Below are 27,400 nucleotides of genomic sequence, written 5' to 3' on the forward strand. Positions count from 1 at the left end.
TTTGAGGAAGTAGAGAGATTACAGAAGGATTTAGACAGATTAAGAGAATAGGAATGACAGAAATGAGTGTCAGGAAGTGTATGGTCATGCACTTTGGTAGAAGAAATACAAGGTTTGACTATTTTCTAAATGGAGAAATAAATACAAAAAACTGAGATGCAAACAGACTTGTACAGGATTCCCTAAAAGTTAATTTGTAGGTTGAGGATGTGGTGAGGAAGGCAAATAATGGAATGTTAGCATTCATTTCAAGATGACAATAATATAAAAACAAGGATGTAATGTTGAAATTTTTAAAGCATTGGTGAGGCTTTACAGTACTTGGAATACTGTGAGCAAGTTTGGGCTCCTTATGTTAGAACAGATGTGCTGAAACTGGACAGGGATCAAAGGAGGTTCATGAAAATGATTCCAGGATTGAATGGCTTGTCATATGAAGAGAGACTGATGGCTCCGGGCTTGTATTCACTAGAATTCAGGGGAATGAGGGATTACCTTATTGAAGCCTATTGAATGGTGAAAGGATTTGACTGTGTGGATGTGGAGAGGATGTTTCCTATGGTGAAAGTCTAAGACCAGAGGACACAGCCTCAGAATAGAGGAGCATCCTTTTAGAACAGAGCTGAGGAGGAATTTCCTTAGCCAGTGGGTAGTAAATCTGTGGAATTCTTTGTCACAGGCAGCTGTGGAGGCCAAGTCTCTATGTACTATGTACATTTAAGGCAGAGATTGAGAGATTCTTGATTGGTCAGGGCATGTAGGGATACGGGAAATGGCAGGAGACTGGGGCTGAGAAGAGAATTGGATCAGCCATGATGAAATGGTGGAGCAGACTCCATGAGCTACATGGCCTAATTCTGCTCTTATTTCTTATGATCTTATGGTCTTGTACACCTGATCACCCTCTTCTCGTAGAATGTCAGTCGTTCCGAGACATACTTACTCCTGGCACCTGGAATTCAAAATTCTGGTCTCCTTCATGACCACAGAAACACCTGTCTGCTCTCTGTGCAATCCAGTTCCCTACAACTCTTGAGAACCAGCCTTCCTTCACCCCTGTTGTCCAGCAGTGCCAGGGTGCCATGGGGTTGGTCTTCACTGTTTTCCCCAAACTTGTACACCTATTTGCGAGGGGAGGGACCACAGGATCTCCATCACTACCTCCAAACTGTTTTCCTTGTAGTCATCCATCAGCTTTCTGCCTGGGACATGACCAATGTGCTCCCTGCATTGTCTCAAAATGCAAATCAAGAGCATTGAATTATATGGAATTACAGATGTTTTCACAGGGTGAAACCAGTCACTTGGTCCAGCTGATTTTGTTTCACACAAGCCACTCTTCACCTTGCCTCATCCACCATATCAGCACACATTTCTAGTCTCTGTGTTGCTTGTTCAATTTCTGCTCCCTTCATTGATACCAATTTCCTTGCCTGCTTCATGCCATTGTGAATTATAATCTTGTTTTGATAATGGTGACTCTTGTGGATGCCTTCATTAATACCATCATTCTCTCAAAACTAATCAACAAGCTCCAAGACCTTGGCCTGAATACCTCCTTGTGCAATTGGATTCTGGATTTCCTCATTTGCAGACCCTAGTCAGTTTGGAATGGCAACACCATCTCCTCCATGATCTCCATCAGTACAGACTGTGTGTTTAGCCCCCCTACTTACTCACTTCACACCTATGATTGTGCAGCTAAGCACAGCTCCATTGCCATATTCAAGTTTGCTGATGACACCAAAACAAAGGTGATGATGAATCAGCACAAAAGAGAATGAAAATCTGGTTAAGGGGTATCATATCAATAACCTCTCACTCAACATTGACAAGACAAAGGAACTAATTATAGACTTTGGAAGAAGGAAACCAGAGGTCCATGAGTCAGCCCTCATCAGAAGATCAGAGGTAGAGAGGGTTAGCAACTTTAAATTCCTGGGTGTAACTATTTCAGAGGAACTGTCCTGGACCCAACACATAAGTGCAATTGCAAAGAATATATGGCAGTGCCTCTACTTCCTGAGGAGTCTACAGAGATTCAGCAAGACTTCCTTTGGAGTCTGTGGGGATTCAGCATGACATCTAAAACAATGACAACTTCTGTAGCTGTATAGTGGAAAGTGTATTGACTGGCTGCAACACAGCCAGTTATGGGAACCCCGATGCCCTTGAATGGAAAATCCTACAAAAGATAGTTGATTTGCCCCAGAACATCATGGGTAAAGCCCTCCCAACTATTGTAGGAACTATTGTAGGAAAGCAGCATCCATCATCAGAGACCCCACCACTCAGGGTATGCTCTCTTTTCACTGCTTTCATCAAGTAGAAGTTACAAGAGCTCAGGATTCACATCACCGGATTCAAGAGCAGTTACTACCCCTCAACCGTCAGGCTCTTGAATAAAAGGAGATAACATCATTCAACTTCACTTGTCTCATCATTGAAATATCCCCATAACCAATTATCTCACTTTAAGGACTCTTTATCTTATGTTCTGTTATTTATATTTGCATTTACACAGTTTGTTGTCTTTTGCACTCTGGCAGATCTTTCATTGATCCTTTTATAGATACTATCTACAGATTTACTGACTATGCCCACTAGAAAATGAATCTCAGGGTTGTATATGGTGATGTGTAGGTACCTTGATAATAACATTTACTGTGAACTTTGATTTTATATTTGTCGTCTTATTCTTCTGGTTTTTTGCCTCTTAGCTTTGGATTCACATGAACAGATACTACCTAAAGTATCTCCTTCTGAGTACTTTCATTTCTTGAAAGTCACATACTGTGTATTCAATCCCAGACACCCCCACTTCTTGAGGAAAAGTTCAAATATTTTTCAGGCATTATTCCACCCAAACCAGATTGAACAGTAATTCATTCAAAGAATTTACGAGACTACAAAAAACCACATTTATTTAATTTATGATCAGATTTCAGCACGATCCATCTGTGACATTGGGGGCACAGTTTAAACCCACTCTATCAGTTGATAACCATCAGCTCAGGTGGTAACTACCAGCTCAATCATCACTTGGCCATTCTGTTGTTGCCTGGCAGCTACAGTCCGTGGTGATTCAGTAAGAGCACAGGTAGTACTAACATTGCTTTTTAAATAAATAGCTAGCAAATACAACAGCAACACATTCATTTTCCCATCCAAAATCTGTATACGTACTCATTAGCTATTCCCATTTCTTTCTAAAGAGGTAAAATGTTGATGTGAGGTTAGTATAAAATAAATCCTGGCACTCAAAAACTATACAGGAACTGCTCTAAGAGTAAATTACAATCAAACATAATAAAGGTGCAGTTCATTTGAATCAGAAAATCATGTTTAAGTTGTAGAAAATATTTCTTTACATTCTTCTTAATAACACGGAGCAGGGGAGTCTACTGTGCAAATCACCAAGAAATCTCCAGGCCAATTTAATTGTTGATCAAAGGCATGTGACTGCTTGAAACATTCTGTTTCCATATTTTAGTTACTGGTCATTGTCTAGGAGAAAAGAAAGGAAGTGGGTGTGAATTTTCTTCCTGTCTGTTGTTAGATCCAAAAGACACATTCTACTGATGATGGTGCAGTTCTCAAGCTATAATCACGCTATTTGGATTGAATTGTACAACTCATCAGTCTAGAACTTTACCCATGGAGACAACCCATAGACTTGGTCAATGTTGCACCCACTTTGCTGAAGTCAGATTGGGCTGTGATTATCCATGGTGTAAACACAGCATCAACATTCACAGCTATAATTCTTTCTCAATTCTGTAAACTTAAAATCCTCAGCCCAGTTAGGACTGTTCATGAAAACATGGAATAATAGAATGTGGAAGAACCTACAATCAGAAGCTTTCTTGAGTGTTATCTTGACTGATATAAAAATCAATTCAAACCACGTGAGGAAGATTCTAAATGAATAGTTCTTGCCAAGGAGAAGGACAAGAAAAATTTCAGGGATAGGTACACAGTTAACTCAGAAGAGGTCAATATAAGGAAGGAGGAATTATAAGATAGCTTGAGATGTATAAGGGTTGATAAATCCCAGACCTGAACGGGATCCATCCCAGGTTACTATGGGAATCAGGAAGAGATTGCTGGGTCTCTGATTGTAATCTTTTATATCTTCGGTTGCCAGAGTTGAGTTACCAGAGGGCCAAGTTTAGCTTTATATTGTTCCATTATTTAAAAAGAGCAGCAGAAGGAAGACAAGTAACTACAGGCTGGTGAGCCTTATGTCAGAGGTAGGGAAATTATTGGAGAAAATTATAAGGGATAGAATTTATGTATTTTGATTGCTATTTTTTGAGGAGGTAACCGAGAAGGCTGATGAATACAGAATGGTGGATATTGTCCATATAGACCTTTTAACAAGGTCCTGCGTAGTAGGTTGATCAAAAGCACAAAAGCATCCAAGGCAAGCTGGCTCCCTAATCCTGGTGCACATGTGCACGTTATGGATCTCCGCCCACTGTACAGTGGGTGTTACAATCTTGCTAAGGGAACTCCAGCAGCTCAAAGCTGAGCAGCCACAAACACCAGGCCAGCTGCAGCAACCAACATACATTTCACTGCAAGATATGATTTGCATATTTGCTCCAAGCCAAGGAGAAATGTAACCAATGGGAACATTGTAGTGCTTTTACACGGCACTCTGGCAAAATTCTGGTATTGAAACACAGACATATTAAACAGCAGAATCAGTACACAGTAGACCCCACAGCTAATCAATCAGATGATAGCTCAACTGAACTGAATGTCCAGCTGTGACTAGTATGGCTGATGCAACCCTGATGCATCCTATGGCATCTAACACTTCTTCTTTCCTTATATTGACCTCTTCTGGATTACCCATGTACTTCCCCCTGAACTCCTTCTCTTCTGTGACAACTATTCAGATAGTATCTTACTCACTTGCCCAGATTCCTGAAAAAGAAACATTGGTGGGATGAATCTCCAGGAACATCCACAATCTTAAAAAAATTGGAGCCAAATGAAATGAAGGAGAAGAACAAAGTCCAAAAACAAAATCCAACAGATGATGAAAATTGGAAATGATGTGGACAACATTCAGGCTTGGTTTGATTAGTGGCAATAGACTTTTATACCATGCAGGTGCAATAAATGCTCTATTTCCAAAAGTGTGTGTCTATCTGTCCTCCCTCTTCCCCCCCCCCCCTAACATTTAGTGGTTCTGCCACCACTGAATCCACCTGCAATGGTATTAAAAGAACAGGTCAGATATTAAGCTATCTCACATCCCAATACTTCCCAAACTTTCTATCATTCACAAGGCACAAGAACTTTTGTAGATAGGTCAACTCCAGCAACACTACATTAGTTCAACTAACCAGCTTCATCTCCCTAAATATTCACTCCCTTTATCACAGTGCATAACATCCACAGAATATACTGAAGCAAATTGAACTAAAAGTGATGTTTCTCTTTGGTATTTTTGAGAGAATACCACCATTGGGTAGAAGATACAGAAGACTGAAAGCATGAACCACCAGTCTCAAGGACAGCTTCTCTCTCATTGTTCTAAGATTATTGAACAGACATCTTGTATGATAAGATGGATTCTTGATCTTACAATCTACCTCATCATAAACCTTGTATCTTATTGTTTGCTTGCACTATGCTTTTTCTGTAAGTGTAGCATTATATTCTGTATTTTATTACTGGTTTTTCTTTGTACTACCTGGATGAGGTAGAAATTTGGTGAAATGATCTGTATGCATATATGTGACAACAATAAACCAAATACTAACTACCAATTACCATCTACACCACCCAAGAGATAAGACATTGCCTTTGGTAACAAGTTATCTGCAGTGTAGGATCACTGTGTCATGGAGCTTATCAATAATAATAAGGTCCATTCTACAGCAGACACCATTTCTACATCGGGAGTAAGTACCTTTCCATTCACAGTGAAGGCGTCTCTATTGTGTGGTATCTGTGCACCACAGGTAAGTTTATTCATATAGAAGGCTCTTCTGTTCCAGTTGTGAGGGCCAGTCTATCCCAGAGTGAGGCACCATATCAGAATTTCAGTCTGGCATGTTTTGCATTCACATTTGATTTGAAACACAACAGTCACTATCATACAAAGAATTTCAAGGGTGGACTTACATCATTGATCCAGCCATTGAAGGCAGACACTCGGGTGTAGATACTTGGCTTCTTTGCGGTGTTGCATTGAACGGGTCCCAAGTAGCTTCCGATACCATTGACATACCACCTGCCATCACTACCAAAGCAATTCAAAGGACTGCCTGGGTCACCCTGAAGTAAAAGAAATCTTGTCATTTTGTTTTTTTGAGAAATGTTGCCTTAAGCTCAGCTCTCCCTGACATTTGATTGCAGTACACTTGTTATCTAGAATAATTGACATGCCACACTTTGGGGAACGTGTGCACTTTCATCATACACTGTAGACAGCCAATGGCAAAGTTCATGCCAGGAGGATATTTCAGAGCATTGTAAATAGCTTCCATATGGTTTTAGATCCTAAACAGAAAAACAGAATCAATTGAAAATTATGGAGAATTAGTTGACATTTGTCTGATCTGAACTGCCAGCAGCTGAAGCTGACAGAAGTATCATCTGGAGTTGGAAAATTTTCTGCACCTTTCACAATGAGTGAAACCTAGAGGCTACTACTGTAAACTTAAAAACCTTTAATTTACCTAGTGTCTTCATTCAATACCGGAATCGCAACTGAGAGCCACACAGTATAAACTATCACCAATTCATTAAGCATATAAATAAAAAGTGATGCTTCCTGATTACTTTCAGAAGGTGGGTTCAATGTATATCCATCCATACTGTTAGCATTGGATAGAGAAACTAATTCTCCAGAGGAGAAATTCCACAACAAGCGAACCTAACCTTGAAGTCAATTGGCACAAAATCAAGAAACAGTTACCATATTCATATTATGTTAGTTAAAACCTGAAATTTGAAGTGGATGGATTTTGAGGTTTAGAGATATGGAACAAAAGCCAGGAGAGGAAGAGAAGTTACAGCTCAGGCATCAGCTGTGGACAATGTACTTGGGGTTGATTAGCCTTTTCCCAATCCTCTTACATCAGACCTGGGGCAACTGATGAAGATATGGTTAAAACCTTAAAATAGAGGAATTATTGGAAGTTTTTGAGGTCTTAAAAAGGTGAATGAGTCCTCAGGGCTTCAGAAATTGATGAGACCATATAAGACCATAAGATATAGGAGCAGAATTAGGGCATATGGCCCATCATGGCTGATCCATTTCCCTCTCAGCACCAATCTCTTATCCCTTCATGCCTTGAATAATGAAGAATCTATCAACCTCTGCCTTAAATATACTCAATGGCTTGGCTTCCACAGCTGTCTGTGGCAATGAATTCCACAGATTCACCACACTCTGGCTAAAGAAATTCCTCCTCAACTCCATTCTAAGTGGACATCCCTCACCTCTGAGGCTGTGTCCTCTGGTATTAGACTCCGCCACCATAGGAAAAATCCAATCCAAATCTACTCTATTGAGGCCTTGCAACATTTGATAGGTTTCAATGTGGCCCTACCTCATTCTTCTGAATCCCAGTAAGTACAGTCCCAGAGCTCATATGATTTTTGTGAACCTCCTTTGAACCGCCACCAATATCAGCACATCTTTTCTTAGATAAGGGGCTTATAACTGCTCATAATACTCCAAATAAGGCCTCATGCCTCATAAGGCCTCAACATTACATCAATACTTATATATTCTAACCCTCTCAAAATGAATTTAAACATTGCATTTTCTTTCCTCACCAACAGCTCAACCATGAGATCTATCCATGACTTCTAGCAAGGGAAGGGTTTTAAATCTTTAAATTTTCATTAGCCACAGATGATGTCCAAAGGATTGATAGACAACAAAGAACCTATGTTCAATAACAGCAGCAATAGGCATTTACACTAAAGTAAGCAAAGGTAAATGGCATGTCTTTGAAAGGGGCAGATCAATTTGACTGAGTGTTTCAAAAATGTAACAAACTGTGTTGATAAGGCAGTGATATAACCTGCAAAGATTTCAGTAAGACCTTTCACATGTTCTCACAAGGGGGAACAGTCTGTATGTTTAGAAAACTTGGGTCCTGGGCAAGTTGACAAATTGATACAGAATTGCCTCGGTAATGGGAGATGGAGTGTGATGGTGGGAAGGTTATTTTCATGATTGGAAGCCTTTAACCCTTGCTGAAGCAAATTCAGCATCCTTACAATTTCTGCATACATTAACAATTTCTTTCTTTTCAAATCTTTTTATTATTATTATTAATATTCAAAAATAGCAGAAGTACATTGAAGTAACAACACTTACAATGCCTCAAAAAAGAAGAAATTATCTTAAAGACTGAAAACTTTTGTGAATTAAAAAAACCCTACTAAGCAAGAAAAGTGAGGGGAAAAAAAGAAACCCATTGGAGGTACAACCCTGGAGCCATGCATCATACAAAAAGCTTCTAAAAATAAACATCAAACCGCCAACAAGAAAAAAAGATATATCAAAAAAAATTACATTTAGATCGTGGAGGAAATCTATCAGTTAACTGAAATGATAATAACGAGCAAATGAGCCCCATCTCTTCTCAAAATCAAATAAAGGTTCAAAGGTTCAACTTCTAATTTTCTGCAAGCTAAGACACAGCATCACTTGAGAGAACCATTGTGACAAAGTAGGAGCTGATATATCCTTCCATTTCAACAAGATGGCCCTCCTAGCTATCAATGTAACAAACGCAATAACAACACACACAAAATGCCGGTGGAACACAGCAGGCCAGGCAGCATCTATAGGGAGAAGCGTTGTCGACATTTCGGGCACAGACCCTTCATCAGAACTAACTGAAAGGAAAGATACTAAGAGATTTGAAAGTATGAGGGGGAGGGGGAAATGCAAAATGATAGGAGAAGACTGGAGGGGGCGGGATGAAGCTAAGAGCTGGAAAGCAGATTGGCAAAAGTGATACAGAGGTGGAGAAGGGAAAGGATCATGGGATAGGAGGCCTAGGGAGAAAGAAGGGAGGAGGGGAGCACCAGACGGAGGTGGAGAACAGGCAGAGTGATGGGCAGAGTGAGAGAAAAAAACAAACAACTAAATATGTCAGGGATGGGGTAAGAAGGGGAGGAGGGGCATTAACGGAAGTTAGAGAAGTCAATGTTCATGCCATCAGGTTGGAGGCTACCCAGCTGTTGTTCCTCCAATCTGAGTGTGGCTTCATAACATAACACAATAACATGTTGGTCAGACACAGAAATACCATGGATATTTTGAGGAATTGTTCCAAAAAGCACAGTCAATTTATTAGGTTGTAAATTGATTCTGAGTGCTTTAGAAATTGTCGAAAAGACTGACTTCCAAAACTGTTTTAATATTGATCATGACCAGACCATATGTGTCAGTGTAGCTATCTCAGTTTTACATCTATCACAATACTTGTCAACATTGGGAAATATTTTAGTAAGTCTCTTCTTCGTCAAATGGTAACTATGTACAATTTTAAATTAAATCAGTGAATGACTAGCACAGATCGAAGAAGAGTTAACCAGCTTCAGAATCCACGTCCAATCCTCCCATATGAAAGTCAAATTGAGTTTCTTCTCCCAATCCTGTTTAATCTTAAGTAAAGGATGCTTATCCCATTGTAATAATGAATTATAAACTCTTCCAATAGAACCTTTCAACAAGGGGTTCATATTCATAATAGTATCTAACAAGTCAGCCTCCAATATGTAAGGAAAATTACTTAAATATTTTTGTAAAAAATGTCTAACTTGAAGATATTGTAAAATGTGTGAATGTGTGAATTTGATGTTCAAAAGACATCAATCTGCCTTCTTTAAATAAATCCAAAAAATAATTAATACCTTTATTTTACCAAAGTAAAAAAATCAGATCACTCCAAGAAGGTTTAAAAAAGTAATTACGATAAATTATACTACGAAGTTTAAATTTTTTAAGACTAAAAAAATTGCAGAACTGGAGCCAAATATGTAAAGAGTGCTTAACCACAGGATATAGGTTTAAATTAGCAACTTTAGCTGATTGTATAGGTAGAGCAACTCCTAATAACGAAGTTAAATAAAACTGTTTCATAGCTCTCAGTTCCAGGTCTACCCAACTTGGCTGATTATTCCTATCACCCCAATATAACCAAAAGGACATATACTGCAAATTAACAGCCCAATAATACATTTATAGATTAGGCAAAGCGAGACATCCATCCTTTTTCAACTTTTATAAATGACATTTACTAATTCTTGGTCTTTTATTATCCCAAATAAAAAATAAAATAATAGAATTAATCCAATTAAAAAAACTTCTTAGTCAAAAAAAAGGAATATTCTGAAATAAATATAAAAATTTATATTATATATATTTTATATATAGTTAGAAAACCTGGGTCCTGGGCAAGTTGACAAATTGATACAGAATTGCCTCGGTAATGGGAGATGGAGTGTGATGGTGGGAAGGTTATTTTCATGATTGGAAGCCTTTAACTCGCGCTGAAGCAAATTCAGGGTCCTTATGATTTCTGCATACATTAACAATTTCAATGGGAATGCATGATTAGCAAGTTGATAGTTGACTGAAAAATGGCTGGAATTGTTGATATTGAGAGGTGTAGCCATGGGTCAGTTATAGTCATACAGCACAGAAAAAGGCTCTTCATCTCAACTCATCCATGCCAAACAAGGTTTCCTTCTGAGTAACTCCCATTTGCCCATGTTTGACCTATATCCCTCTAAACCTTTCCTGTTCATATACATTTCTAATAATTGTTAATGTACTTGGCTCAACCATGTCCTCTGGCAGCTCATTCCATATACTGACCACTCTCGAGGTGAAAATGCTTCCCCTCAGGTTTCTATTACATCTTCTCCTGGTTCATTTTAAACCTATGTCTAGTTTTTGATTCCCCAACCCTGGGAAAATGACTGTGCATTGACTCTGTCTATGCACCTCTATGAAATCACCCCTTCACCTCCTACATTCCAGTGAAAACAATTCCAGCCTGCTCAGCCTCTCTCCAGTCCCGTCAATATCTTTGGAAATCTCCTTCACATTCTTTCCAATTTAATGACGTCTTTCCTATAGCATGGTAACCAAAACTGAGCACAATATTACATATGCACTCAAAATGCTGGGGGAGCTCAGCATCAGGCAGCATCTATAGAGGGGAATAAACAGCCAGGCCAGCACCTTTCATCAAGATTAGAAAGGATGGGAAAAGGGAGTTTCAGCCTTCGTGCTTTCCCCTCCTTAGATGTTGCTGGACTTGCTGAGATCCCCCAGCATTTTGTGTTTGTTGCTCAAGATTTCCAACACCTGCAGAATCTCCTGTTTACAATATGCCAAATCTGGCACAACCAAGATCTTTTACAACTGCAACATAATGTCCCAACTTCTATCCTTAGTTCTCTGACTTATGACTGAGCTCATAAGATAATATTGATCAGTTGATAAGGTGATGTATTTTGGGAGGACTAATAAAGCCAGAACATACAAAGAATGAATGGAAGATCTCTGGGATACTGAGGGAGCTTGATGTACAAATCCATAGATCCCTGAAGGTGGCAGCACAAGTATGTAAGATCATAAAGAATCAGAATTAGAATCAGGTTTAATATCACTGGCATACATCATGAAATGTGTTGTTTTGTGGCAATGGTAGATTGCAATACACAATAATAAAAACTATACATTATAATAATCATATTAATAAGCATATAAACAATAAATTAAATAAGTAGTGCAAAAAGAGAAGGAAAATATTCATGGGTTCATTGTTCATTCGGAAATCTGAATCTTCCTTGATGGTAACAAGGGGAAGAGGACATACGCTAGGTGATGGGGGTCCTTAATGATGGATGCTGTCTATTTGAGGCATCACCTTTTGAAGGAGTCCTGGATGCTGGGAAGGCTAGTGCCCATGATGGAGCTGATTGAGTTTACAATTTTCTTATAGCCTTTTTCGATCCTGTGCAGTGGCTCTGCCATACCAGACAGTGATGCAAGCAGTTAGAATTCTCTCCACACCACATCTGTAGAAATTAGCGAGAGTCTTTGGAGACATACCAATTCTCCTCAAACTCCTAATGAAATTGTCTTGTCTTCTTTGTAATTGCATCCATCTGTTGATAGATCCTCAGAGATGTTGACATCAAAAAACTTGAAACTGCTCTTGCTTTCCTATTCAGATCCCTTGAAGAGGATCGGTATTACCTCGACTTCCCCTTCCTGAAGTCCACAACCAATTCTTTGGTCTTACTGACGTGTGCAAGGTTGTTGCTGCAACACCACTCAACTAACTAATCTAACTCACTCCTGTAAGCCTTTATCTATAATTCTGCCATCAATAGTTGTGTCATCAGCAAATTTATAGATGGGATTTGAGCTGTGCCTAGCCACCCAATCATGGGTGTAGTGTGGGGCCATGAGCTAAGCATGCACTCTTGAGGTCTGCCAGTGCTGATAGTCACCAAGGTGAAGATGTTATTTCTGATTTGCATAGTGTATGGTCTCCGGCAAAGAAGTCAAGGATTCAGTTGCTGAGGCCCAAGTTTTGAAGCCTATTGATTAGAACTGAGGATATGACTGTGTTAAACACTGAGCTGTAGTCAATAAATAGCAGCCTGATGCAGGTATAACTATGTCCAGGTAATGCAAGGCCGTGGAGAGTCAGTGAGATTACATTCACTGTAGACCTATTGTAATACATCTTATATAGGAGCTGGCAGTTTAAGGCGCAGCTTTATAAAACATTACCTGGAGTACTGTTGACAGTCCGGTTTACCACACAGTAGGAAGTCTGTAATTGGAATGGAGAGGGTGTAGAGGAGATTCACCAGAATGCTGCTTGGGATGAAGACTGTAGAGACTGAGTTCACCTTCCTTGGAGTGGGTGGAAGCTCTGAAGTGATCTTGTAGACATATATAAAGTTGTGAAGATCATAGATAGGGCATGCAGTGTGAAAATCTTCCCATAGCAGATATGTCACAAACCAGAATGCCATAGGTTTAAGATAGTAAGTGAGGTTTAGAGGGGAATCTAAGAGGGGAAATTTGAAGGAGAGATCTTTCATTCTAAGGGTGACTGAAGTCTGGATCACACTGCTCGAGGAGGTGGTGGAGGCAGAGACCCTCGCCACAGTCATCGAAATGAGCACTTAGATCAGCAACACACAGCTAATTACAGGCCATGAGCCAGTAAATGGCGGGAAAAGGAGCTTGGTGCTGCTCTGTACAATTCAATGACTCATTTAATACAGGACAGATAAACATGAATGAGCGTTGGTTTATTCCTTCATGTATTTTAACAAAAATGCTCATTCCTTTATAAGTTTTAAATAGAAATGGGTTTTTATATTCACTGCCTGTGCAGGAACTTGTAGGTGGCAAGGAAGAGATCCACCAAATCAGATACTTAACCAAGGACGTCCAGTGGCGATTCGATGAGGTTCCATCCCTAAGCTATGCACACAGAGCAAGATACCTCAGAAGAGCTCTAGGAAGCACTACCAAGCACACAGGTTGACACTAAAGCTTCACATCTGAGTGAAGTGAGACAAGCATGAGCTGAATAAAAATTGACCCCATCAGGAATGGAGTCCACTGGATGAAAGAACCAAGATTTTTCATTTTATAAAATTGGTGGTGCCATAATGCTTGTGAAGACTCTGAAATTACATATTTTGGGAGTTTTTATTCAGGTATGGGGGGAGATTGATGAGGGATGTTGCTTTCTTGTGGCAGTGCTCGATGTAAATGGTGAGAAGGGATTTGCTGTGATGGACTGGGCTGCATCAAACACTTCCTGTATGCAAACAAGTAGAAGTATAGCTAGCCTTCTTCATGCCTTCTTCGTAACTGTTTGTCAGGTTGGAGGCTGGTGAATAGTGCCGTGCCTCAGGCATCTGTACTGGGTCATATACATTAATGATCTGGATGATGGGGTGGTCAATTGGATTAGTAAATATGCAGATGATACTAAGGTAGGTGGTGTTGTGGATAATGAAGTAGGTTTTCAAAGCTTGCAGAGAGGTTTAGGCCAGTTAAAAGAGTGGGCTGAACGATGGCAGATGGAGTTCATTGCTGATAAGTGTGAGGTGCTACATTTTGGTAGGAATAGTCCAAATAGGACATACATGGTAAATGGTAGGGCATTGAAGAATGCAGTAGAACAAAGCGATCTAGGAATAATGGTGCATAGCTGAAGGTGGAATCTCATGTGGATAGGGTGGTTGCTTTTGGTATGTTGGCCTTTATAAATCAGAGCATTGAGTATAGGAGTTGGGATGTAATGTTAAAATTGTACAAGGCATTGGTAAGGCCGAATTTGGAGTATTGTGTACATTTCTGGTCATCGAATTACAGGAAAGATGTCAACAAAATAGAGAGAGTACAGAGAAGATTTACTAGAATGTTACCTGTTACCCAATTTCCCTCGAGATCAATAAAGTATGTTGAAGAATACATACACAATGCTGGAAGAACTCAATAGGTCAGGCAGCATCCGTGAGAAAAGAGTAGCCAACGTTTCGGGCCAAGACCCTTCATCAGGAATGGGGGGGGGGAAGAGAGGGCCGAAGCTCAGTAATACAGATAGGGTAGGGCCTAGAGGTGCCAGGTGGAAAACCAATCAGAGGGAAGATAAAGGGGGAGGGGGAGGGGACTATTGCATCCAGTGCTCCCGGTGCAACCTCCTCTACATCAGCGAGACCCGATGCAGATTTGGGGACTGCTTCGTCGAGCACCTACACTCCGCTCCGTCCATCATGATAGACAGGACCTCCCGATTGCCACCCACTTCAACTATGCCTCTCATTCCAATCTAGTTATGTCCATACATGGCCTCCTCTACCGCCATGATGAGGCCAAACTCAGGTTGGAGGAGCAACACCTCATCTACCGTCTGGGTAGCCTCCAGCCTGGTGGTATGAACACTGAATTCTCCAATTTCTGGTAATTCCCTCGCCCTCCCCCTTCCCCTATCCCAGGTCCCTCTCTGCCTCTTTCCCCTTTTAACTTTCTATTTCTTTATCTCTACAGTTCTTTCATGCTTATCCCCTCCCCACTTTATCTTTCCTCTGACAGGTTTTCCACCTGGCACCTCTAGGCCCTACCCCATTCCCTATCTCTATTACTGGGCTTCGGCCCTCTCTTCCCCCCCATTCCTGATGAAGGGTATCGGCCCGAAACGTTGGCTACTCTTTTCTCATGGATGCTGCCTGGCCTGCTGAGTTCTTCCAGCAGTGTGTACGTATTCTTTGATCCACAGCATCTGCAGTTGTATTTTTGTGAATAAAGTATGTCTGTCTGTATGTCTGTCTTTCAGCACCTAAATTACAGGGAAAAGTTGAACAAGTTAGGTCATTATTCTTTGGGGCGTAGAAGGTTGAGAGGGGACTTGATAGAGGTATTTAAAATTATGAGGGGGATAGACAGAGTTGACATGGATAGGCTTTTTCCATTGAGAGTAGGGGAGATTCAAACAAGAGGACATGAGTTAGGGGGCAAAAGTTTAAGGGTAACATGAGGGGGAATTTCTTTACTCAGCGGTAGCTGTATGGAACGAGCTTCCAGTAGAAGTGGTAGAGGCAGGATCGGTATTATCATTTAAAGTAAAATTGGATAGGTATATGGACAAGAAAAGAATGGAGGGTTATGGGCTGAGAGCAGGTAAGTTGAACCAGGTGAGAGTAAGCGTTCGCCACGGACTAGAAGGGCTGAGATGGCCTGTTTCCGTGCTGTAATTGTTATATGGTTATATGATGATATTCTGTGTGGGTTCCACCAGAGATCCTCTGATATGTTAACAGTAAGGAATTAAAAGCTTCTGACCTTCGCCACCTCCAATCTCCTACTGAAAACATGTTTATGCACCTCCAGCTTGGAGGTGCCAATCCAGGCTCCTCCTCCTTATAGTCGATAATAAACTCTGGTCTTGCTGACTTCAGTGAGAGGTTGTTCATTCGGTTTGCCAATTTTTCATCAATTAAATAGGTTTGGAAGAAGTAGAATCCTTGTGGGTAAAGTTAAGAAACTGCAAGGGTAAGAAGACCCTGATGGGAGTTATTTACAGGCCTCTGAATATAAGGTAGTCAACAAATTACAATGGGAGATGGAAAAAACATGTAAAAAAGGCAAATGTTACATGCATCATGGGGGATTTCAATATGCAGATCATTTGGGAAAATCAAGTTGATGCTGGATCCTAAGAAGGAATTTGTGGAATGCCTCCAAAATGGCTTTTTGGAGGAGCTTAGAACATAGAACATAGAAAACCTACAGCCACAATACAGGCACTTTGGCCCACAAAGCTGCACCGAGCATCTCTTTACCTTAAAATTACCTAAGCTTACCCATAGTCCTCTATTTTTCTAAGCTCCATGTACCTATCCAGGAGTCTCTTAAAAAGCCCTGTCGTTTCCATCTCCACCACCATCGACTGTAGCCCGTTCCATGGAGTCACCGCTCTCTACATAAAAAACTTACCCCTGACATCTCATCTGTACCTACTTCCAAGCACCTTAAAACTATGCCCTCTCATGCTAGCCATTTCAACCGTAGGAAAAAGCCTCTGAATATCCATATGATCAATGCCTCTCATTATCTTGTACACCTCTATCAGGTCACCTCTCATCCTCCGCCACTCCAAGGAGAAAAGGCTGAGTTCACTTAACTTACTCTCATAGGGCATGCTCCCCAATCCAGGCAACGTTTTTGTAAATCTCCTCTGCATCCTTTCTATGGTTTCCATGTCCTTCCTGTAGTGAGGCGACCAGAACTGAGCACAGTACTCCAGGTGGGGTCTGACCAGGGTCCTATATAGCTGCAGCATTACCTCTCGGCTCCTGAAGTCAATCCCGTGATTGATGAAGGCCAATGCACCTTCTTACCCACAGACTCAACCTGCGTAGCAGCCTTGAGTGTCCTATGGACTTGGACCTCAAGATCCCTCTGACCCTCCACACTGTCAAGAATCTTACCATTAATACTATATTCTGTCAAAAAATCCTCAGAAAATTCAATCAGGTTCATAAGGCACGACCTGCCTTTGACAAAGCCATGCTGACTATTCCTAATCATATTATGCCTCTCCAAATGTTCATAAATCCTGCCTCTCAGGATCTTCTCCATCAGCTTACCAACAACTGAAGTAAGACTCACTCGTCTATAATTTCCTGGGCTATCTCTACTCCCTTTCTAGAATAAGGGAATAACATCTGCAACCATCCAATCCTCCAGAACCTCTCCTGTCCTCATTGATGATGCAAAGATCATCACCATATGCTAAGGAGTCTCCTCCCTTGCCTCCCACAGTAGCCTGAGGTACATCTCATCCCGTCCCAGTGACCTATCCAACTTGATGCTTTCCAAAAGCTCCAGCACATCCTCTTTCTTAATGTCTATATGCTCAAGCTTTCAATCCACTGTAAGTTATCTCTACAATTGCCAAGGTCCTTTTCCAGAGTGAATACTGAAGCAAAGTATGCATTAAGTACCTCTGCTATCTCCTCCGGTTTCATATACATTTTCCACTGTCACACTTGATTCATTCTATTCTCTCACATCTTATCCTCTTGCTCTTCATGTACTTGTAGAATGCCTTGGGGTTTTCCTTAATCCAGTTCCTCCAAGGCCTTCACATGGCCCCTTTTGGATCTCCTAATTTTCTTCTTAAGCTCCTTCCTGCTAACCTTGTAATCTTCTGGATCTCTATCATTACCTAGATTTTTGAACCTTTCATAAGCTTTTCTTTTCTTCTTGACTAGATTCACAATGGCCTTTGTACACCACAGTTCCTGTACCCTACCATCCTATCCCTGTCTCATTGGAACTGGCAGAAGTTCGAGAATGTCAAGGTAAAAGTGAGTGCAGTTGCTATTACTAGAAAGATGGCGTTTGGGAAACTGAAAGATCTGAAGGTTACCTGGACCTAATGGACTACACCCCAGGGTTCTGAGGGAAGTGGCTGACGAGATTTTGGAGGCATTGCTAATGATCTTTCAACAATCACTAAATTCAGGCATGGTTCCAGAGGACTGAAAAATTGCAAATGTCACTCCACTTCAAGAAAGGGGGAAGGCAGAAGAAAGGAAATTATAGGCCTGTTAGCCTGACCTCAGTGGTTGGGAACGTGTTGGGTCAATTGTTAATGATGTTGTTTCCGGGTACTTGAAGGTCAATAACAAAATAGGCCAAAGTCAGCATGATTTCCCCAAGGAAAAATCATGCCTGACAAATCTATTTGAACACTTTGAAGCTATAATAAGCAAGATAGGCAAAGGAGAATCGGTGGATGTTGCGTACTTGGATTTTCAGAAAGCTTTTGACAAGATATTGTATTTGATGCTGCTAAACAAGATAAGAGCTCAGCGTATTACAGGAAAGATTCTAGCATAGATAGGTCATTGGCTGATTGGCAGGAGGCAAAGCGTGGGAATAAGGGGATCCTTCTTGGACTGCCTGCCGGTGACTTGTGCTGTTCCACAGGTGTCTGTGTTGGGACCACTTCTTTTTGTATTGTATGTCAATCATTTGGATGATGAAATTGATGGCTTTGTGGTCAAGTTTGCAGACAATATGAGGAAAGGTGGAAGGGCAGGTAGAGTTGAGGAAGCAGGAAGGCTGCAGAAGGTTTTACAGGTTAGGAGAATAGGCAAAGAGTTGGCCGATGGAATATAGAGTTGGAAGGGTATGGTCGTGCATTTTGAAAGAAGGAACGAAAGCATAGACTATTTTGTAAACAGGAAAAATATTCAAACATCCGAGGTGCAAAATAATTTGGGAAGTGCTCATGTAGGATTCACTAAAGGTTAATTTGCAGGTTGAGTCGGTGGTGAAGAAGGTAAATGTTAGCATTCATTTCGATTTGGACTAGAACATGAAATCAAGAATGTAATGCCGAGGCTGTATAAGGCACTGGTAAGGCCTCACAGAGTAATTTGAGCAGTTTTGGGCCCCTTATTTAAGAAAGGATGCAGTGACATTGGACAGTGTTCAGAGGAGTTTGATGAGAATTATTCCATGAATGAAAGGGTTATCATATGAGCTGCAATTGATAGCTCTGGCCATTACTCGCTGGAATATAGAGGAATGGGGGGCGGGGGGGGGGGGGGTCTCACTGAAACCTATTGAATGTTGAAAGCCCTAGATAGCATGGCTATGAAGAGAGTGTTTCCTTTGGTGAGGAAAGTCCAGGACCAGACAACACAGTCACAAAATAGAGGGATGTCCATTTAGAACAGAGATGAGGAGGAACTTCTTTTAACAGAGAGACAGAATTCTTTGGCACAGCCGGTTGTGGAGGCCAGATCACTGGGTGCATTTAAGGTGGAGGTTGATAGGTTCTTGAAAAGTCAACGTGTCAGAGGTTATGGAGAAAAGGAAGGTGAATGGGGTTGAGAAGGAAAATGGATCAGCCATGATGAAATGGCTGAGCAGACTTGATGGGCCAAATGGCCTAATTCTGTTCCTATGTCTTATGGTCTCACTGATTCATCACCACCTTTGATTCAGCCAACACCAGTGAAGTCGTCAACAAAGTTAAATACAGTATTGGAGCTGTACTTCATTACACAATCATAGGTAAAGTTATGGTTAAGCACACAGCTTTTTGGTGCAACCGTACTGATGGTGAGTGTGGAAGAGATATTGTTGCCAATCCATACCGACTGAGCTCTGCCAGTATGGAAATCGAGGATCAGATTGCACAGAGAAGTATCAAGGACCAGGTCTTGAAGCTTAGTAATGAGTTTTGAGGGGTGATAGTGCAGAATGCTAAGCTGTAGTCAATGAAACACATCTGGGCATATTCATTTTCATCGTCCTAGTGTTCCTGAGCTGAGGGAATACCTAATTGAACAGCTTCTGCTGTTAACTTGTTAAAAGAGTAGGCAAATTGGAGTGGACCAAGGTCACTTCTCAGCCATGATGTGCTTCATGACCAACTCTCAAAGAACTTTACAGTTGATGGAGTGCGATTGGACGATCATTATTGAGGCATGATAGTACGTTCTTCTTGGGCACTGGTATGATTGAAGTCCGCTTGAAGCAGACGGGTACTTCAGACTGCTGAAGTGAGGGGTTGCAGATGTCTGTAAACGCTCCAGCCTGGGATCGGTTTTCAGTACTTGGCCAGGTTATGCTGTCAGGGTCAAATGTTTTCAATAGATTCACTCTCCTAAAGAATATTTTCATGTCAGTCTCAGAAACTGAGATCACAGGGTCATGGGGTGCTGTGGGGGTTCATGAAGTTGCCTCCATGTTCTCTCATTCAGAGGAAGCATAAGAGGCATTAAACATATCAGGGACCAAAACCTTGTTCTCATTTATATTGCTTGGTTTTGCTTTGTAAGAGGTGTACTTTCCTAAATCACCAGTCATAGAGTCATAGAGAGGTACAGCATAGAAACAGGCTCATCAGCACATCTAGCCCATGCCAGAACTATTTAAACTGCCTACTCCCATTGGCCTGCACCGGGATCATAGTCCTCTATACCCCTACTATCCATGTAGCTATCCAAATTTCTCTTAAACATTGAAATCGAGCTCATATGCACCACTTGTGCTGGCAGCTTATTCCACACTCTCATGACCCTCTGAGTGAAGATATTTCCCCTCATATTCCTGTTAAATTTTTCACCTTTCACCTTTAATCTATGATTTTTTTTCTGTGTTGTTTTCACGTAGTTCAGTGTAGTTTTTGTACTGTTTCATGTAGCACCATGGTCCTGAAAAATGTTGTCTCGTTTTTACTGTGTTCTGTACGAGCAGTTACGGTCAAAATGACAATAAAAAGTGACTTGACTTGAGTCCAGTTGTAGTCCCACCTAACCTCTGTGGAAAAAGCCTGCTTGCATTTACCCTATCTATCCAGACCCAGAAACATCCTTGTAAACTTTTTCTGTACTCTTTCAACCTTGTTTACATCTTTCCTGTAAGTAGGTGACCATAACTGCACACAGTACTCCAAATTAGGCCTCACCAATGCCCTGTGCAACTTCTCATCTCCTGTACTCAATACATTGATTTAGACAATAGACAATAGATTTATGAAGGCTAATGTTCTAAAAGCTTTCTTTCTGCCCCTGTCTACCTATGATACCACTTCCAACGAATCATGGACCTGTGTTCTTAGATCTCTTTATGATCTAAGAACACAGTGATCACACTCCTCGGTGCCCTACCATTCATGGTGTAAGACCTACCATGTCTGGTCCTACCAAAGTGCAAAACCTCACACTTGTCTGCATTGAATTCCATCTGCCATTTTCCCAGCTGATACAGATCCCTCTGCAAGCCATGATAGCCTTCCTCAATGTCCACTACATCTCCAATCTTGGTGTCATCTGCAAATTGCTGATCCACATTATATTCTTGATCATTGATACAGATGACACACAGTAACAGACCCTGCATTGATCCTTGCGGTACACCACTAGTCACAGGCCTCTAGTCAGTACCACTCCCTGGCTTCTCCCACAAAGCCAATGTCTAATCCAATTTACTACCTCATCCTGAATGCTGAGCGACTGAACCTTCTTGAACAGCTTTTCATGCAGAATCTTGTCAAATGTTGTCCAAGTAGACGACACCTAGCCCTGAAAAACACCAATCTATCCCTTAGCATGTTTCAAAACTCTTGATTCATCCAGGGTTTCTGGTTAGAGAAGACACTGAATGATTTTACAGGAACATACTCATCCATGACTGTCTTTATAAAGTCAATGTTAACTATGGCTTATTCTTTCAGATCTTCTGATGAGTCCTTGAATGTTGCCCAGTCCACTGACTTAAAGGAATTCCTTCCTGTAACTACCCCTTTTTTGTCCTCGTCTCAGGTTCTTTCCTCTTATCTGCCGATACACAGGTAGGAAGAAGACAGCCAGATGGTCAGATTTCTTCATCTTCCTGCTCCCTTCTCTCCTCCTCAGGAAGCTCTGAGGCCAATCCCTTCTATGTTCAGAGTGCAGCATATACAGAGAAGAATGATTAACTCAATCACGAGCTCTAGCCACTGTGCAGCTCCCAGAATGTGCCCTTCAGGCATTGATCGATTTGTTCAAATGACCTTAGGAGCATCATGTCTGTGTCTGGGTTTCTGAGAGAAGTCATGAAGTCAAGTGTGTATTCCCCAGCAAATAGTCCACTAGCCAGCAAGGGAGAATTGAAGCAGTAGGGAACCATTGGTCTTCTGAGTGCCGATCTGGTCACCTTATACCCTCTGATGATGAGCAGATTAAGCCCTCAGCAAGTGGCAGCCCAGCACATTGCCAGGCTGCGTCAATCTGGGTGGCATACAAGACTCACATAAACTGTCTACAAAGTCTTGAATGTGCAGGAATCCAGAAATATGGGCACATCTCAAAGTTCTTCCTTTCCTCTCCTCATTTTTCAGGAAGAACAGCCAATGCCTCAATAAATGACTTATCACAACTGGTAAGGCCCAGTAAGCTGACTGTTGTGTTTCATGTCCTCAGGTTTGCAGTTTCTCCATGTGACCCAGGGGTTCTGGTCTCCTTGCAAATGCCAAAAAAATGCTAATAGATGGATGAACTGGCTGCAATAAATTACCTCCGGTGTAATAGGGCGAAGCTACAGGGGCGGGAAATTGATTGACAGTGCTAATGGACATACAATTGGACGGCATGGAACAAGGCTTTTGATCCAATTCATTCACACCAACCAAGTTGCCTACATGAGCTAGTCCTACCAAACTGATTTTGGCCCATATCCACCTCAACCTTTCCTAACTATGTACTTGCCCAAGTGTTTTCAAATGTCACAATTGTGTCTGCTCTACCATTTCCTCTAGTAGCTCATTCCATGAACCCAGTGGGAGAAAAGGTTATGGTGAAGTAAGTGGTTATACAAGATTATACTAAAATGCAACAAAGATGAAGGGCGGAATGGCCTTGTCCTTTGTTGTAAAAGAATTGGAACTAGGAATAGGGGAACTTTGTTAGAAGTCTGCATTTCTGTAACACATTTCATGACTGAAGGAATTCCCAGAGCAATGAGGTTGCTGGTACATTTCAGGAAAGGCAGGATGGTCAACTCTGTTCACCTCTTGGGGTTTGTGGTACAGTTTACAATCATGATTGTGGACTAAACAGTCCATACTGTGCTGAATTGTGCTGTATTGGTCTATGTACAACTGGCAGAGGTAAGAGAAATGTGGATGGAGAAATGTGGCTCCACAGATGATTGAAGGTCATTCATAAATTCATAGAGTCATAGAAGACTACAACACAGAAACATACCCTTCTCGTCCATGCCAATTAAACTGTCTTGTTCCATTGACCTGCACCCAGCCCATAGCCCTCCATAGCCCTTCCATCCATGACTGTATGTATCCAAAAATCTCTTTAACATTCAGATTGAAATCACATCTGTCACTTGTACATTCTACACTCTCACCACCTTCTGAGTGAAGACGTGCCGAATAGTTTGTTTAATCGATACATAGAAGTCCCACCAAGAGAGTTTTCGATACTTGATCTCCTATTAGGGAATGAGACAGGGCAGGTGACAGAAGTTTGTGTAGGGGAACACTTTGCATCTAGTGATCGTAATGTCATTAGTTTTGAATTAAAAATAGAAAAAGATAGATCTGTTCCTCAGGTTGAGATTGCATCAAAATGATCTGGCAAGTGTGGACTGGGACAGGCAGTTTCCTGGTAAAGGTGTATTTGGTAAGTAGGAGGCCCTCAAATGTGAAATTTTGAGAGTACAAAGCTTGTATGTACTTGTCAGATGAAAAGGTAAAGCCAACAGGTTTAGATAACCTTGGTTTTCAAGAGATACTGAGGTCCTGGTTAAAAAAAGGAGGTCATTGCAGGTAGAGGTAGGAAGAAACAAATGAGGTACTTAAGGAGTATAAGAAATGCAAGAGGACACTTAAGAAAGAAATTAGGAAGGCTAAAAGAAGGCAAGAGGTTGCCTGAGAAGACAAGGTGAAGGAGAATCCTAAGGGATTCTACAGATACTTTCAGAGCAGAAGGATTACAAGGGAAGAATTGGTCCTCTGGAAGATCAGAATGGTAAGCTATGCGTGGAGCCAAAAGAGATAGGGCAGATCATAAGCGGATTTTTTTCATCCGACTTCACTCAGGAGATGGACACAGAGTCAACAGAAGTGAAGCAAAGTAACAGTGAGGTCATGAACCCTATACAGATTACAGAGCAGGAAGTGTTTATTGTCTTGACGCAAATCCCCAGAGACTATACAGAATATAGAGGTGGTGTTTGCTGATTTGAAGCAAATTAGGGTGGATAAATCCTCAAGGCCTGACAAGGTGTTCCTTCAGACATTACAGGGGTCTTAGCAGAGATATTTAAATCATTCTTAGCAACAGATGAGGTACCAGAGGATTGGAAGATAGCTAATGTTGTTCTGCTGTTAAAGGAAGGTTCTAAAAATAAACCAGGAAATTATAGGCCAGTGAGCCTGACATCAGTAGTAGGAAAGTTATTGATCCCGCATCGGATGTTGGGCAAGAAGGTTCAGTCGCTTGGCATTAAAGATGAGGTAGTAAATTGAATTAGACATTGGCATTGTGGGAGAAGCCAGAGAGTGGTAGAAGATGGTTGTCTCTCTGACTGGAGGCCTACAAGTAGGTGAGTGTCACAGGGATTGGTGCTGAGTCCATTGATGTTTGTCATTCATATCAATGATCTAGATGATAATATGATTAATTGGATCAGTAAATCTATGGATGACAACACCAAGATTTGAGGTGTAATGGACTGTCAGGAAGACTATCAGAACTTGCAGCGGGATGTGAACCAGCTTGAAAAATGGGCTGAAAATGGCAGATACTTTCATGCAGAGGTGTTGCACTTTGGAAAGATCTATCAGGATAGATCTTACACGGTGAACAGTAGGGCACCGAGGAGTGTGGTAGAACTGAAGAATCTGGGAGTACAAGTCCATAATTGATTGGAAGTGGCAGCACAGGTAGATTGGGCCGTCAAGAAATCTTTTGTTACATTGACCTTCATATATCAAAGTACTGAGTACAGGAGATGGGATGTTATGTTGGAGTTTTATAAGATGTTGGTGAGGCCTAATTTGGAGTATTATGTGCAGTTTTTGGTCACAGACTTACAGAAAAGATATAAATAAAGTTGAAAGAGTACAGAGATAATTTATATGGATGTGGCCAGGACTGGAGACCTAAGTTGTAAGTAAAGATTGAATATGTAAGGGCTTTATTCCCTGGAATGTAGAAGGTTGATGGGAGATTTGATAGAGATATACAAAATTATGACCAGTAAACATAGGGTAAATGCAACCAGGCTTTTTCCACTGAGGTTGGATAAGAGAACAATCAGAGGCATTGGTTAAGGGTGAAAGGTGAACAGTTTAACTCAAACATAAGGAGAAACTTCTTCACTTAAAGGGTCAAAAGAGTATGGAAGGAGCTGCTAGCACAAATGGTACACACGAGCTCAATTTCTACATTTAAGAGAAATTTGGATATGTACATGGATGATTTGGATATGTACATGGATGAGAGAGATATGGCGGGTGCAGGTTGAAAGAGAGGAGACAGTTTAAATAGTTCAGCACAGACCTTGTCAAATACCTTACTAACATCAATGTAGACCACATTTACTGCCTTGCCTTCAACTTTCCTGGTAACATCCTTGAAAAACTCTATAAGATTGGTTAGATGCAACCTACCATGCACAAGGCCATACTAACTGTTCCTGGTCAGTCTTTCTATCCAATTACCCATTAATCAGGTGCCTTAGAATATCTTCCAGTAATTTTCCCATTAATGACATCAGGCTCAGCAGCTTGTCATTTTCTTAAAACCTTTCTTAAACAGCAGAACAACATTCACTCTCCCCAAATCCTCTGGACCCCACCTGTCATTAATGATGATTAATATATCTCTACTAGGGCCCCTGCAATTTCTGCACTTGCCTCCCACAGGGTCCAAGGGAACATCCTGATTTGCCTCAAGGCATTAAGCCCTCCTCCCCCGTAATCTGTATAGGTTCCATGACCTTACTGCTCCTTTGTATCACTTCTATAGACTCTTTGTTCATCTCCTGAGTGAACAGAGATGCATAAAATCCATTTATGATCTCCCACATCTTTTTTTACTCCACCCATGGATTACCATTCTGATCTTCCAGAGGACCAGTTCTGTCCCTTGCAATTCTTTTGCTCTTAATGTATCTATAGAAGCCCCTGTAATCTCAAAACTTCATTAGACAACAGCCTGTCCAAATCCACACTTGCCTGATTATTTCTGATACCATCAAAATTGGTCTTTATCCCCCCAATATAGATATCCAGACCTATCCTTTTGCTTTTACCCTGAAACTAATAGCATTATAATCACTAAATGCAAAGTGCTCCCCTACACAAACCTGTCACCTGCCTGTCTCATTCCTTAAGAGGAGATAAACATTGCACACCTTCTCAGTGGGACTTCTATGAATTGATTAAGGAAACAATCCTGAACACATTTGACAAACTATATGCCATCTAGTCCTTTTACAATATGGGAGACCCAGTCAATATGTAGAAAGTTATAATCACCTACTGTCACAATGTTGTTTCTTGCAACAGTCTGCGATCTCCCTACAGATTCTTTCCTCTAAATCTTGCTGACAGTTGGGTGGTTTATAATATAGCCGAATTAATGTGGTTCCACAAATAAACCCTCACCAGACAAATTCTCCAGTTTGTCCTGACTGAGCACTGCTATAACATTTTCCCTGACTAGAAACACTACCCCTTCCTTTTAATCCTTCCCTCTCTATCTCGTGTAAAACAACAGAACCCCGGAATATTGAACTGCTAGTCCTTCCCCTCCTGCAACCAAGTCTCAATAATATTTTCTATATCACCATTCCATGTGTTGATCCATGCTTTTCCTACAATGCTTCTCGCATTGAAATATACACAACTCAAAATATTAGTCCTACCATGCTCAACCTTTTGATTCCTGACTTTGCATGAGGTCTTAACAACATCTGTCTCCACAACCTTTGTACTACCTGTTCTGGCATTCTGGTTCCCATCCCCTGCAACTCTAGTTTAAACCATCCCACCCCCGCCCACCCACTACTTGCAGTACTAGCAAATGTTCTCACTAGGATATTAGTCCTCTTCCATTTTAGGTGCAAACCACCTCTTCTGCGCAGATCCCAACTTCCCTGAAAGGAAACCCAATGATCCAAAAATCTGAAGCCCTCTCCCTCCTGTGCTAACTCCTTAGCCATGTGTTGTCTTTGCGATCTTCTTAATTCTGGCCTCACTCGCACATGGCACAAGTAGCAATCCTGAGATCACAACCCTGGAGGTCCTATCCTTTAACTTAACACTTAATTCCT

General features: G+C 41.2%; 1 protein-coding gene across 1 annotated transcript in view; it reads right to left on the reverse strand.

The window, feature by feature from the left end:
- The window catches only part of LOC132381895 (proproteinase E-like), a 162,894-nt gene that overhangs the window by 87,446 nt on the left and 48,048 nt on the right, over positions 1-27,400 (reverse strand). Inside the window, exon 4 of the mRNA XM_059951606.1 lies at positions 6,145-6,297. Coding sequence (XP_059807589.1) covers positions 6,145-6,297 — 153 coding nt within the window. The remainder of the gene's footprint in view (positions 1-6,144; positions 6,298-27,400) is intronic.

The sequence above is a fragment of the Hypanus sabinus genome, chromosome 27 (assembly GCF_030144855.1).
Source record: "Hypanus sabinus isolate sHypSab1 chromosome 27, sHypSab1.hap1, whole genome shotgun sequence".
Lineage (NCBI taxonomy): Eukaryota > Metazoa > Chordata > Chondrichthyes > Myliobatiformes > Dasyatidae > Hypanus > Hypanus sabinus.